The following is a 14,825-nucleotide window of genomic DNA, read 5'->3' as shown; positions in this document are numbered from 1 at the left end:
AAGCTGGGATCTTTTAATGTAGATTGTACTATACTGACTCTGTTTTACAAATCTTTCATTGAGAGTATTTTAACTTTTTGCATAGTTTGTTGGTTTGGCAATGCCACTGTCAGCCAGAGAAATATCCTGAGAAGGATTATCACCACAGCAAGCAATGTACTTGGAGTCAAACAGACATGCCTGGATGAGATCTTCAAGGTCAGGGCCCTCCGCAAGGCTCACAAAATCATTTTAGACCCAAGCCACCCCCTGTACCTGGACTTTGAACTACTCCCCTCTGGGCGCAGGTATAGGGCACCCCTCAGCAGGAAAAGAACTAGACAATAATCTGTGCCAGGTGTGATATCCCTCCTAAATAGATCAGGCTAATGTTTCTATCGACTCAGTAAGGCCAGCAGGCTAGTCTTTGAAAAAAAAAAAAAAAATGTTTTATTGGTATGTAACTGTGATGAAAGTTGTATTGTCCATTTTGATTTGTATTTAAACTCCACTTTAAAGGTGTACATGACACTGCAACAAAATGTCCACATGGGGACAATAAAGTCAGTAAGTAAACCCTCTCTTTTACGCTGCTGCTACTCTCTGGTTATTGTCTATGCGTAGTCACTTTAATAACGCTACCTACATGTACATACTACCTCAATTAACCTCGACTATCCGGTGCCCCCGCACATTGTCTCTGTACCGGTACCCCCTGTATATAGCCTCGCTGCGATTAATTTACTGCTGTTCTTTAACTATTTGTTATTTTAAATGTTTTACTTGTCTAATTTTTACTTATTTTTCTTAACTGCATTTTTGGTTAAGAGCTTGTAAGTAAGCATTTCACTGTAAGGTCTACCTACACCTGTTGTATTTGGTGCATGTGACAAATACTATTTGATTTGATTTAAAGAACACTGAGTTTTCTCTACAGAGAACCTGAATCCCCACATTAATGCCCACCGCTCTACCTCATCAATTGCTTCCTGTACATTCCTGACTATGTATTGCACATTTCTTCCCCTCTTCCATAAAGCCCCATCTGCAAACAATGACCTCCCAATATTTGTCCGTACCTGAGTAAAGATAATTGGTCATGATTGAGAACAACAGAGGACTAATCTCGCTCCCCTGCGGTGTACCGTTATCCACCAGGTAGCTAGCTGCCTGATAGACTTCTCCACCCTCACCTGGATAGACCTTCCAAACAGGAAATATTTTATCCAGTTGTACGTTCTTCCTCCTCACCCCATAATAGCAAGCTTACTGTACTCTATGTCATCGACTGCATCCTTATGTAATACATGTATCACTAGCCACTTTAACTATGCCACTTTGTTTACATACTCATCTCATATGTATATACTGTACTCGATACCATCTACTGTATCTTGCCTATGCTGCTCTGTACCATCACTCATTCATATATCTTTATGTACATATTCTTTATCCCCTTACACTGTGTATAAGACAGTAGTTTTGGAATTGTTAGTTAGATTACTTGTTGGTTATTACTGCATTGTCGGAACTAGAAGCACAAGCATTTCGCTACACTCGCATTAACATCTGCTAACCATGTGTATGTGACAAATAAACTTGGATTTGATTTGATTAACAACCTCTCCTTCCACATAAAAAATACATTTACAACAGTCTCCTTGTTCATCTGAGCCTTCCTGACCTTTGCTTCTAAGCAGACCACGGGTCCATAGTTACCCTACCCTTCCTGAACCCACTCTGATGTGGTGACACTAGCCTCCTGCTCTCCAGGAAGTAAGTTACCCTCTCCGTAATCATACGTTCCATCATCTTATATACATGTGATGTTAAAGCTATTGGCCGATAGCTTGTTGGCCTCGTTCCCTGGCTTCCAGATTGATACAACTACTGCCTCCTTCCCGCTGCCTGATAGTTTCCCCTCCTCCCACACTCTGTTGTACAACACCAATACCTTATCCAGTGCCTCATCACTAAGATAGGCCAACATACAATGGCACACCTCATCTTTTCCAGGTGAGGTTAACCCAGCCTTACCTATTGCCCTTTTTTTCTTCACCTCTCCCACGGTAAATGGTGCATTCAACACATAATTGACATCTTCCCTCCTATCCAGCACTCCCGGATGCTCCTCTCTCATTCTCTCTCTTCCCCTCTGCCCCTCCTGACAAATTTTCAGAGCTATGCATTTCAACAAACGCTTTGGTCATCATCTCTGCCTTCTCATCTGTTACTGCCACATCCTTTCCACTCGTCAACACTGGATAATCCTACTATTTCTGACCCCACTCATCCTCTTAATCATCACAATTCTCCCACAGGTCTCATCCTTCCAACGGTGTCACAGAACCAATGCCAACATGACCTCTTTACCTGACAGATAGTTCTCCTCACCAGGGCCTGCTTATACTGAATCAGATGTTGGAAGTTGTGTCCTTTTCAGTACTCTAAATGCCCTGTTCCTACTCCTCACCATTTCCCCACACTATCCTGTCCACCATGGGACAGCTTTCCTCCTCCTCCCTGAACTCTTAGGTATATACTCAGTAGCTGCCCCCACTAACGCTGTTCTCACCCAGTTATTCATACTATCCACATCCCCTCTCATATCCACCTGAGCCATCACCTGCTCACTCAGCTCCTGAAACTGATCCCAACTTTGCAAGTCCAAACATCCACCTGCCTACTCCATCTACTGACACCTCCATCTCCTCCAGTCTACTATGTATACTATAGGGTAATGATCACTCCCTACTGTCGACTTCTACCATACCTCCCACTCACAGATTCCTGCCATCGCACTAGATACCAGAGTTCCAAGGTAGAGCCTTTCCCTGTGGCTACATCAATCCTGGCCCCTCGGCCATCATTCAGGCACACCAGATCTTTCATTTCTATCAGATTTTCCATCACTTGGCCATTTCCATCCATCCGTTTCCCCCCTATAGCTTGTTGTGGGCATTAAAATCCCCACACAACATTACCTTACTTATATCCTGGCCCTCCACCTTTTCCAGAACTTCCAGGTCCAATACGGATTCCAGGTCCAACACGGATTATAGTAGTTCACTACCACTATCACCCCTCCTCTCAACCACACATTCCTGTTCAATACCTTTACCTAGCATCCTGTAAGGAAGTCTTTGCCCCCCCCTTACTACGACCATAACTGTAAGGAACTCTTTGCCCCCGTACTACCACCATAACTAAGATCCTATAATACACGATTCCACCCTCGGCTGATTGAGGTAATCTCAAACCTCTTCCCATGTCAACCCTGTCATACTCAGATGTCTCCCAACCGCTTTCACTATGAGCTGAATCCTCTCTGTTTTAGATTCTACTTTAGCAGTGCTATTGATAGCTCCTGCGATGGACGTCACCAGCTTTCTCTTATCTCCGTATACTATATCACCGCCCACTTGCCCCGTAACCCCCGATCTAGATGCTCCTAACCATCTCTCTCTGGAACCTGTATTTCCCTGGACCTGGACCACCCTCACTGCCTCAGCATATGACGCCCTTCTCTCCACTCGCACTTGTAGCACCTCCACTGCCTGCTTCGTTGCCACACACCCACTATATGTCACACTATGAGCACCCCCACAGCTGCAGCACTTTGGTTGTACACCGCCCCAACACTTCCCAAGCTCATGCTCCCCTCCACACCTGGCACACCTCTTTTTCTCTTTACAGACTGTTGCCACATGCCCACACGTCTGGCATTTATAACATCTTAAAGGCTTTGGTACATAAGCCCTCACATAATAACTCATATATCCTATGGTTACTTTATTTGGCAGTACCCTGTCCTTAAAGTGTAACAGAATAGACGTGCTATCTACCCTAACTCCACCCCTTGTTGCTTGCAATCTTTGAACATTCACTAGAACACCACTCAAGTTGTTGTTTATCTCTTTAGTGCTAACACTCACAGGCACTCCTGTTATCACCCCTTTAATTGACCGCCTCCCTGCTTGATCAGTCCAGCTGCTCCACACCAACTTCCCTATTAGCTTCACTCTGAGGGCTTTTTCCCTCTGCCCCATGTCCTTACAGAATACCAACAAGCTCCCATCTCTTAACACTTCAGCATTGACAACTTCCCCAATAAACTATTTCATCACAGCTGTCAACCTTATTGGACTCATCGCCCCCCAACTCCCCTTCCTCCCTAAACTTCCGAATCACTTTATGCTCCTCCTCACCTCCATGCTCCCCTTGCGACTTATCTGTCCCTTCCTCGGCACGCTCTATCTCCGAACTGCCTCTAGCATTGGAAACTACGTATCTCTCCTCAAAATGTTCTGCCTCCATAGACCTCTCGCTCCCCTTCAAATTCCGACTCCCTTTCTTTCCCATCTTCTTTTTCTCTTTCTTACTTCCCCTTTATTTGTACCACTATGCTCCATACTTGCTTCACTTTCTTCTCCATCAATATCTCCTACCATCTCTGACCCAGTCACGGCACAGCTGTGCCGAACCACTGCCACACAAGTAACGTTTGATTGCTGTTTTATCAACTATTGATCGCAAGCCACAGCTTTCAGCCTCTCCTCACTTTTGTCCCCTACTCCTCTCGCCCGGTTAGCTAGCTATCTATAGTCAGTAAGTAATTTAAAGGTTTTGAGTAAATGGTCCAACAACATTGTCTGGATAAGTGGCCCTGGGAAGGCGGGTTTTGCCTCCTAGTCTCATCATTGATCTTTTCCACCCTCTCACCTCAGGCTTTCTACAACACTGCTTCAAGGAGGCAGACAAGGATGAAATCCAGGCATTGTTCTCAAACTATGCCATAAGGGAACAATGAGCGAATAAGAGGAAATCTGGAATTTCGATGAAGACATTAATGATCGAGCTAAGACGGACATAGCAAATATAACTATTTGTTCAGCACTTTTAGAATGTACAGCAACATAAATCAGAAAATGTGCCGTTCTTACAGTATTTTCCCTGTAGACCAAGTCAGAAACATAGGATAAATAAAGGGGGCACGTAAGCAGACAATGAAAGCTCTTGCAATATTCGATGATGACATTTCTCTAAAACAGGCTATAGGCTACATGTGCACCACCAAGTCAAAACAATAGACTAATTATTAGGGTGAGGCACATGGGCTACTAACAGCTTACTACACAACATACACGTATGTATAGTGTAGCTAAGAAAGTAATACTATCTCTTTGGCATATTATATAATTTATGCAGCAGCATACAAGACATTTTTGGACTCCTTTTGTTGGGCTGTGCTCACTTGAACAGGAAGATGATGTGACAGTCCTTGTGGGCAAATTTTGTCGTCAAACTTTGGCATTCTCTGGATTTATGGTTCTTTCAAGACAACTGGGAACTTGGAAACAACAAGGTCAAATTATGTCAGTAATTTTCAGGTCGGAGCTCTAGAAAGAGGCCAGTATTACCGACTTGGAATTCCGAGTTGGATGTCTCGTTTTTTCCAGAGTTGCCAGTTGTCTTGAACTCACTGAAGTCTGAGATTTCCCAGTTCCGAGTTTCTAGTTGTTTTGAAGCAGCAGAAGTCATGCTGGATTGACAGCATGGCCAATGTATTCAACCTTTTCTGGCCCATGGTGTTGAATGTTTATCCTTTTAAGCTTGGAAAGAGACCCTTAAACTCAGACTTGGACCACACACCCAATCCACCGAATAGCAGGGTAGTGATTGCTTTGCAACGCTTGCAGTTAGCCACTGATTCCTTCCAAACCACTCATTGTTAAATTTGCAATTTCCAACTTGTTCATGGCCGATGAGCACTGATACATTTTATCTATAAGTTGTCTTCATATGACAAGGATTTGCCAGTAGATTGTCAACTTGATTCATGATCATGACTGCTTGTCTAGCTTGCTAGCTAACATTTTGAAAGTACTGTAGATATAATGTGATTTGACATTTTATCTGTGGCCAATGACCTTGAGCCTTCTTGGATGGGCACTTCTAATGTAACTCTATGGCAGCACCCAAGGGGCTTGAATTTTCAAGCTCTCGCCGTGGATTTTGTGCTGACAGTGTTCCCATGAGACAGAACACTGAGCCAATCACTGCGCAACTAGAGAAGATTACCAAACCCTACGCTCTATTTTTCCACGCTGGCTACCCCACCAGCACAGAAAGCACTGAGCTAGGCTGAAACACCCGCACAGAAAGCACTGAGCTAGGCTAAAACACCCACACAGAAAGCACTGAGCTAGGCTGAAACACCCGCACAGAAAGCACTGAGCTAGGCTGAAACACCCGCACAGAAAGCACTGAGCTAGGCTGAAACACCCACACAGAAAGCACTGAGCTAGGCTGAAACACCCGCACAGAAAGCACTGAGCTAGGCTGAAACACCCGCACAGAAAGCACTGAGCTAGGCTGAAACACCCGCACAGAAAGCACTGAGCTAGGCTGAAACACCCACACAGAAAGCACTGAGCTAGGCTGAAACACCCGCACAGAAAGCACTGAGCTAGGCTGAAACACCCGCACAGAAAGCACTGAGCTAGGCTGAAACACCTGCACAGAAGGCACTGAGCTAGGCTGAAACATCTGCACAGAAAGCACTGAGCTAGGCTGAAACATCTGCACAGAAAGCACTGAGCTAGGCTGAAACACCTGCACAGAAAGCACTGAGCTAGGCTGAAACACCTGTATTTTGCAGCTGCCTTAATCAAGAAAGGAAAAAAGAGACCATGTTGGTATATGGCTTTTTTAAGTTAATGTTGTTGTTTTTATCATTGTTTGCAAACTGATATGTGACATGTATTAATGGCAAAATAACATGCAAAACAGGCAACAACAAAAAAACAATTCTGAGGTCCTGAGTGCTCTGGAGCAGGTTTTCATCAAGGATCCCTCTGTACTTTGCTCAGTTAATCTTTCCCGATACTGACTAGTCTCTCAGTCCATGCCGCTGAAAAACATCCCCACAGCATGATGCTGCCCCCACCATACTTCACCATAGAGGTGGTGCCAGGTTTCCTCCAGACACGACACTTGGCTTTCAGACCAAAGACTTCAATCTTGGTTTCATCAGACCAGAGAATCTTGTTTCTCATGGTCTGAGAGTCTTTTAGGTGCCTTTTTGCTCCAAGCGGGCTGTCATGTGCCTTCTACTGAGGAGTGGCTTCTTGGTCACCTCCCTGACCAAGGCCCTCCCCCGATTGCTCAGGTTGGCCGGCTGTGTTCTTGGGGACCTTTAAAGCTGCAGACATTTTTTGGTACACTTCCCCAGATCTGTGCCTTGACACAATCCTGTCTCGGAGCTCGAAGGAGAATTCCTTCAACCTCATGGCTTGGTTTTTGCTCTGACATGCACTGTCAACTTTGCGACCTTATGTAGACAGGCGTGATCCATTAAAATCATGTCTAATCAATTGAATTGACCACAGGTGGACACCAATCAAGTTGTAGAAACATCTCAAGGATGATCAACGTAAAGTCTCAGAGCAAAGGGTCTGAATACCTATGTAAATAAGGTATCTCTGTTTTTTATGTTAAAATAAAATTGTAAAATCACTATAAACCTGTTTTTGCTTGTCATTATGGGTGTGTAGATTGAGGAGGATTTTATTTATTGACTGCATTTTAGAATAAGGCTGTAACGTAACACAATGTGGGAAAAGTTCAAGGGGTCTGAATACGTTAAGAATGTGCTGTATATAGCCATTGATTCTTGAAGAATAGAACTGAAATACCTCATGACCTTAGTTCTACTGTCCTACAGAAAATATAAGCCATTCAGAGCCAAATATATTTACCCCATTGTTTTTAAACAATGTAATTGTGAACAAACTATAGCTTCAAAATATGATCAAAACTATAATGTTGATCTCAGATGGTCAGTCAAAACCCTTTGGATTTCAGTGGTTACATTTCTGCAGCCCCATCCCTCAGCTGTTAACCAAAAAAAGTGGTCGGATCTTTGTTGTTTGAATCCCAGATTGCCCTTCAAATAAACATGACTTTGGTTGAAATGTTGTGTGGTGTGATTGTGAGAGGTGTTTTAGAGAGAATTCCATCCATAAGCAAGCAGAGACCAAGTCTTTTCAGGTCAGCAGGTTCCATGTGGGGGTGTATTCATTAGTGTACACAGAAGCAAAACATTTTGCAACGAAAACAAGCTTTTGTCATTAGACAAGTTCAGGTTCGTGTTTCTGCACGTTTGGTTCCAAGTGAATGCACCCCTGGTTCGATTTTATAGGCCCCTGGTGAGTTACAAAGTATATAAAAGGACTTTATTACAGACAGAAACACTCCTCAGTTTCATCAGCTATCCGGATGGCTGGTCTCATGATCCCACAGATGAAGAAGCCGGATGTGGAGGTCCTGGGCTGGCGTGGTTACATGTGGTCTGCGGTTGTGAGGCTGGTTGGACGTACTGCCAAATTCTCTAAAACGACGTAGGAGGCGGCTGATGGTATAGATATTAACATTCAATTCTCTGGCAACAGCTCTGGTGGACAAATCCTACAGTCAGCATGCCAATTGCATGCACCCTCAACACTTGTGGCATTTTGTTGTGACAACTTGTTATTCCTTTTATTGCACCTATGTAATGATCATTCAGATTCTTGATATGCCACACCTGTCAGGTGGATGGATTATTTTAGCAAAGGAGAAATGTTAATTAAAAGGGATGTAAACAAATTTGTGCAAAAAATCGGAGAGAAATAAGCTTTATGTGCTTATGGAATATTCAGGGATCTTTTATTTCAGCTCATGATACATGGGCCCAACACTTTACACGTTGCGTTTATATTTCTGTTCAGTATATAACTAATTGAGCATTCATATGTATTAAAACCTATACTGTAAATAGTTGTGGCTGTACTTTTGAAACAAGGGTTGAGATAATTGACAATTTCCTTTTGTGGGTATCCCAAAGATCCTTTTCTAGAAACACATATAGATGGCAAATACCATCCTACTATATTGTAGCAGGTCCCATGTGGCTCAGTTGATAGAGCATGGTGCTTGCAATGTCAGAGTTGGTTGTGGGTTTGATTCCCATGGGGGGGACCAGAATGAAATAGTATCATAAATGTATGCACTCACTACTGTAAGATGCTCTGGATAAGAGTGTCTGCTAAATTACTAAGATGTAGCTAGCCATCATCAAATGACTGACTGGTGATGTGTGCCTGTGGTCTGTTCCCTTTGTGGAAAGCTACTGCCCTCTGCTGGATAGTTGGTGTACATACAGATCAAAGAAGTCGAGACAGCTCTGGGACAGGATGGTATGTCCTTATCAGAGTCCCCTTACACACACACACATGCTCCCTCTAATAGTCATCTTAAATATATATATATATTTTAAAGTTTATAAAAATATTTAGCAGAATTTCTGTTAATTATCTTCACAGCATATTATTTTTACAATTCACTCTAAGTTGCATTATAAAACTATTGCATTATAAATCATGGATCCCAGTTCCACTCATGATGACCTTTCACTCCAGAGTAAACCACATTCATGTCCGTCGCTCTGGTCTGTCTCTCTGGTTCTGCTCTCCTCTTGGTCTTCCTCGAGGAGAAACTCATGGCAGCATAGTTCAGCTCCTCTCCCTCATCTCTCTGTAGATGAGAATTAGTCAGATAGTCTACCTCACAAGGTAGAGTGCTGTGTACAGTTGAAAAAGATGTGAGAAAGTGAATTACAATACTGGGCTGCTAGCCATTTTCATTTAAACGATACAATGCAATTTTACTGTGGAAATATATTATTTTGTTCTTTACACAAGTTGTCACAACCCTTTTCAGATGTAATGCTATTTTTAATGTGCTAAATTGTTCATAAAGGGTTAGGTAAACAGGTAACATCTACCTCCTTGTCAGGACAGGAAGGGGCTGTAACACCACTTTGAGGATGTTGAGGCAAACCTGCTTGACACAAATTAGGATTATTAGGACAGTGTACATTTTGGGGACAGGATGTGCCAGTGCCACTATAAAAATGTAATTATAGCCGAGAAGCTATACCCGGTGGATTTATTAAAGGCCTAGTGCAGTCAAGAATCAGATTTTCCTCAGTGTATATAAAACAGAGTGTACAAAGCATTAGGAACACATGCTCTTTCCATGACATAGACTGACCATGTGAATCCATGCGAAAGCTATGATCCGCTATTGATGTCTGTTCTTAAATCCACTTCAATTAGTGTAGATGAAGGGGAGGAGACAGGTTAAATAAGGATGTTTAAGCTTTTGAGGCATGGATTGCGTATGTGTGCCATTCAGAGGGTGAATGGGCAAGACAAATGATTTAAGTGCCTTTGAACAGGGTATAGTAGTAGGTGCCAGGTGCGCTGGTTTGAGTGTGTCAAGAACTGCAACACTGCTGGGTTTTTCACGCTCAACAATTTCCTGTGTGCATCAAGAATCGTCCACCACCCAAAGGACATCCAGCCAACTTGACACAACTGTGGGAATCTTTGGAGTCAACATGGGCCAGCATCCCTGTGGAATGCTTTCGACACCTTGTATAGTCCATGCCTCGATTAATTGAGGACGTTCTGAGGGCAAAAGGGGGTGCAAGTCAATATTATGAATATTGAGATAAAAACCACTAATTCATTCACACTCTTTCTTAAAACACCCCTCAATCACTTTCATGGTTATTATTGCCGCAACATTTTACCGTAATGATCATCACATTGTATGTAATCATATTGGAAGGTATGTGAATGAAAACACAAAATGGCAGTAGAAAAAAAAGGGCCTTAATGATACAGAACCTTTCTTCCTTCTCACACAGATGAGGACAACGACTGCGATCAAGCTCAAGATGTTGGATACGATTAGAGCCAGGAGCTTGGGGTCCACCAGATCAACAGGGCCTGTGGTTTAAATTAAGTTGTTGATATTAATTCACAGATTACCAGTCAAAATCTTCTTTATTTTCTACATTGTAGAATAACAGCGAAGACATCAAAACTGAAATAAAAAATATGGAATTACGTAGTAACCAAAAAAGTGCTAAACAAATCAAAATATATTTTATATTTGAGATTCTTCAAAGTAGCCACCCTTTGCCTTGATGACAGCTTTGCATACTGTTGGTATTCTCTCAACCAGAGTGACCTGGAATGCATTTCAATTAACAGGAGTTCCTTGTTAAAAGTTAATTTGTGGAATTTCTTTCCTTCAATCAGTTGTGTTGTGACAAGGTAGGGGTGATGTAGAGAAGATATCCCTATTTGGTAAATAGGGTCCATATTATGGCAAGAAGTCCATATTATGGCCAAGTCCATATTATGACAAGAACAACTCAAATAAGCAAAGAGAAATGACCGTCCATCATTAATTTAAGACATGAAGGTCAGTCAATGCGGAAAGTTTCAAGAACTTTGAAAGTTTATTCAAGGGCAGTCGCAAAAACCATCAAGCGCAATAATGAAACTGGCTCTCATGAGGACTGACACAGGAAAGGAAGACCTAGAGTTACCTCTGCTGCAAAGGATAAGTTCATTAGAGTTAACTCCACCTCAGATTGAAGCCCAAATAAATTCTTCATAGAGTTCAAGTAACAGACACATCTCAACATCAACTGTTCAGAAGAGACTGCGTGAATCAGGCCTTCATTATCAAATTTCTGCAAAGAACCACTACTAAAGGACAAAGTACAATATGAAGAAGAAACTTGTTTGGGCCAAGAAACACAAGCAATTGATATTAGACCAGTGGATATCTGTCCAAATTGTATATTTTTGGTTCCAACTGCCGTGTCTTTGTGAGAGAGTGGATGAATGGATGATCTCTACATGTGTGGTTCCCACCGCGAAGCATGGAGGAGGAGGTGTGATGGTTTGGGGGTGCTTTGCTGGGGACACTGTCAGGGATTTATTTAGAATTCAAGGCCCACTTAACCAGCATAGCTACCACAGCAGTGTGTAGTGGTACTCCATCCCATCTGGTTTGGGCTTAGTGGGACTATGATTTGTTTTTCAACAGGACAATGACCCAACACACCTCCAGGCTGTGTAAGGGCTATTTGACCAAGAAGGAGAATGATGGAGTGCTGCATCAGATGACCTGGCCTCCACAATCACCCGACTTCAACCCAATTGAGATGGTTTGGGATGAGTTGACCGCAGCATGAAGGAAAAGCAGCCAACAAGTGCTCAGCATACACTGTATGCGGGAACTCCTTCAAGACTGTTGGAAAAGCATTCCCCGTGAAGCTGGTTGAGAGAATGCCAAGAGTGTGCAAAGCTGTCATTAAGGCAACGGGGGCTACTTTGTTTAATACTTTTTTTACCCTATGATTCCATATGTGTTATTTCATAGTTTTGATGTCTTCATTAAGTAAAATAAAGATAAACCCTTGAATGAGTAGGTGTGTCCAAACTTTTGACTGGTGCTGTACATGTTTAATTTTGTAAGCTTAGCCTTACACCCTTTTACAATTTAGAGTTGCATCAGTACATTCATTTTAGTTTGATTGCTCTTGAATTATGACAGGTACAAATCTAAATTCAGAGTTTAAAATCAAAATACCTCCAACATCCAGCTTGGTCCTGTTCCCAAACAGTATTTCCCCACATGAGGCCACAGCACAGTAGTAAGTCCCAGCATCAGAGAGGCTGAGTTTGCTCTTGGGGAGGTTGTAGACACAGCTCTGTGTAGGAGACCCAGCCTCAGGGCTCTTCTCACACTGATCACTCCTGTCTCCATGGGTGTAAATGATTCCTGGCCGGGATTCTCCTGAACTATGTCTGAACCAATAGACACTGTGATCTCCTGAACAGGTCTTAGTGTGTATTGTACAGTTCAAAGTCACAGAGTCTCCTGGCTGGACAGACTCAGACACAGACTGCTGAGTAAGATGCTGGTTCCTGGAATCTACATCTTTTACACAATAAAACCAAGGTTCTAGTAAATGTTTGTTATATTACAATACAACCACGTGGAGAGCCTGATAGTCACATGTTAATACATTTACACTGAGTGTACAAAACATCAACACTTGCTTTTTCCATGACAGACTGACCAGGTACAATCCAGGTAAAGCAATGATCCCTTGCTGATTTCACCTGTTAAATCCACTTCAATCAGTGTAGATGAAGGGGAGGAGACAGGTTAAATAAGGACTTTTAAGCTTTGAGGCATGGATTGTGGGGTAAGACAAAATGGGCAGTAGGTGATAGTAGGTGATGATAGTAGGTGCCAGGCGCATCGGTTTGAATGTGCCAAGAACTGCAACACTGATGGGTTTTTCAAGCGCAACAGTTTCCCGTGTGTATCAAGAATGGTCCACCGCCCAGAGGACATCGAGCCAACTTGACACAACTGTGGGAATCATTGGAGTCAACATGGGCCAGCATCCCTGTGGAACGCTTTCGACACCTTGAAGTCCATGCCCTCCGAATAGAAGTTGTTCTGAGGGCAAAAGGGGTTGCAACACAATATTATGATGACGTTCCTAATGTTTTGTACACTCAGTGTATATATGTTACTTACCCCCATACATCAGAAACACACCCTTCCCGAAGATCATGGCATCGTAATCGCGTGCAGCACAGTAATACATCCCCATATCTGATGGTCTAGCATCTGAAATAGTCAGCACAAAACTGGTTCCATCCTTCATTGCCATATACCGGGGGTTGTCGTTAAACTCTCCAAAGAACTTTGCAGTGTTGGAGTGAGTGTAAAGAGACAGAATTAATACTGGGGCTTGTCCTATTATTATCTTGATCCAGTTGTAGTAGTTGCCATCTTCTTCTGACGTGAGGCATTCCAAATGAACTCTGTCTCCAGCCAGGAAAGTCTTTAAGACATCGCTCTGGCTGATTTTAGCAAGAGACCCTTAAAAATAATAAAGCATTCATGACTTACTTTTTCTTACTAACTTTGTACAGGTTTTTGTCTCAGCTGTTTCTAATCAGACTTGAACCCTAACCTTACGCGTTAAGTTAAATCAGCCTTACCTGTTTTAAACATCAGTAAAAATATGAGAAACAGTTGGGTTATTGTATAATTCCTTCTCTGTTGATAGCATCTCATGTGTAGACTAGTCATCCTGTGTGTCAGATGAGAGTGAGAATCAGAGGGTTATGGGTGTCTTTTTATACTTGGCTTGGGTGATGGTCCACAGGCCTGATTGGCTGCTCTGTGAACTGTAAAGACACGGAACAGGACAACTTTACCCTCCCCTCTGACTTTTTTCTGTCCTCATGTTACCCAACAACAGCTTCCATTTTCTTCAGAAAAGCTATCGAGATATACACACCATATGGACCATATGAAACATCCTGGTCCTCATTTCAGTTCTTTCATTTCACTTTTTTTTACAGTAATACGACATGATTATGATTGACAAGCTCCTATCTACTCACTCATAGATGTATCAGTAGCATTAACATTATTCATCAGAATGACAACTGCTTAAGAATGCCTTCTCCAGTACTTTAATTCAAGAGTCTTGGACATTGCGGCAAATTATTTTCTATCAGACAGAAAGAATACTATTCATGCACTTTTTTTGTGATATTATATAATTGAATGCATACATTGAGGAGTGTTTCCACTTTTCCTTACATGATTTATCATTCTATTGATCTCAAAGTGACCAATATAGGCCCACACCAACAGGGGGAATCTTGCTCTATGCTCCCTCAAATCTACTCCGTAGATTACACCTATAAGGGTACTCCTTCATATTTCTATACTCCCAATACTTTCTCCAGTTCTGCCATTTGTAACACACTATTTCACCTCGAAGATGAAAGTCATGACAACAACAGGTTGTGTTCTGTAAACATGTGGGATGATTGTTGTTCAGATAGAGGGTGTGGTGAAACTGGGGGTGGAGACCTTGGTTCCATCTGAAAGGGTACCATATT

The 14,825-nt window shown here is 42.5% G+C and overlaps 1 protein-coding gene across 1 annotated transcript; it reads right to left on the bottom strand.

Moving 5' to 3' along the window:
- Nucleotides 1-8,669: 8,669 nt before the first annotated feature.
- LOC118368832 (uncharacterized) lies at nucleotides 8,670-14,015 on the bottom strand. Its single transcript, XM_035753256.2, has 6 exons — nucleotides 13,911-14,015; nucleotides 13,441-13,788; nucleotides 12,478-12,828; nucleotides 10,716-10,817; nucleotides 9,806-9,861; nucleotides 8,670-9,555 (listed from the first exon to the last, which is right to left on the bottom strand). The coding sequence occupies exons 1-6, from the start codon at nucleotides 13,999-14,001 to the stop codon at nucleotides 9,400-9,402; spliced, it is 1,104 nt and encodes a 367-aa protein (XP_035609149.1). The 5' UTR covers nucleotides 14,002-14,015; the 3' UTR covers nucleotides 8,670-9,399.
- Nucleotides 14,016-14,825: the final 810 nt, after the last annotated feature.

Source organism: Oncorhynchus keta, chromosome 35, assembly GCF_023373465.1.
Source record: "Oncorhynchus keta strain PuntledgeMale-10-30-2019 chromosome 35, Oket_V2, whole genome shotgun sequence".
Lineage (NCBI taxonomy): Eukaryota > Metazoa > Chordata > Actinopteri > Salmoniformes > Salmonidae > Oncorhynchus > Oncorhynchus keta.
Note: the sequence above shows the minus strand (reverse complement) of the source record. Positions and strands in the feature narration are given on the sequence as shown.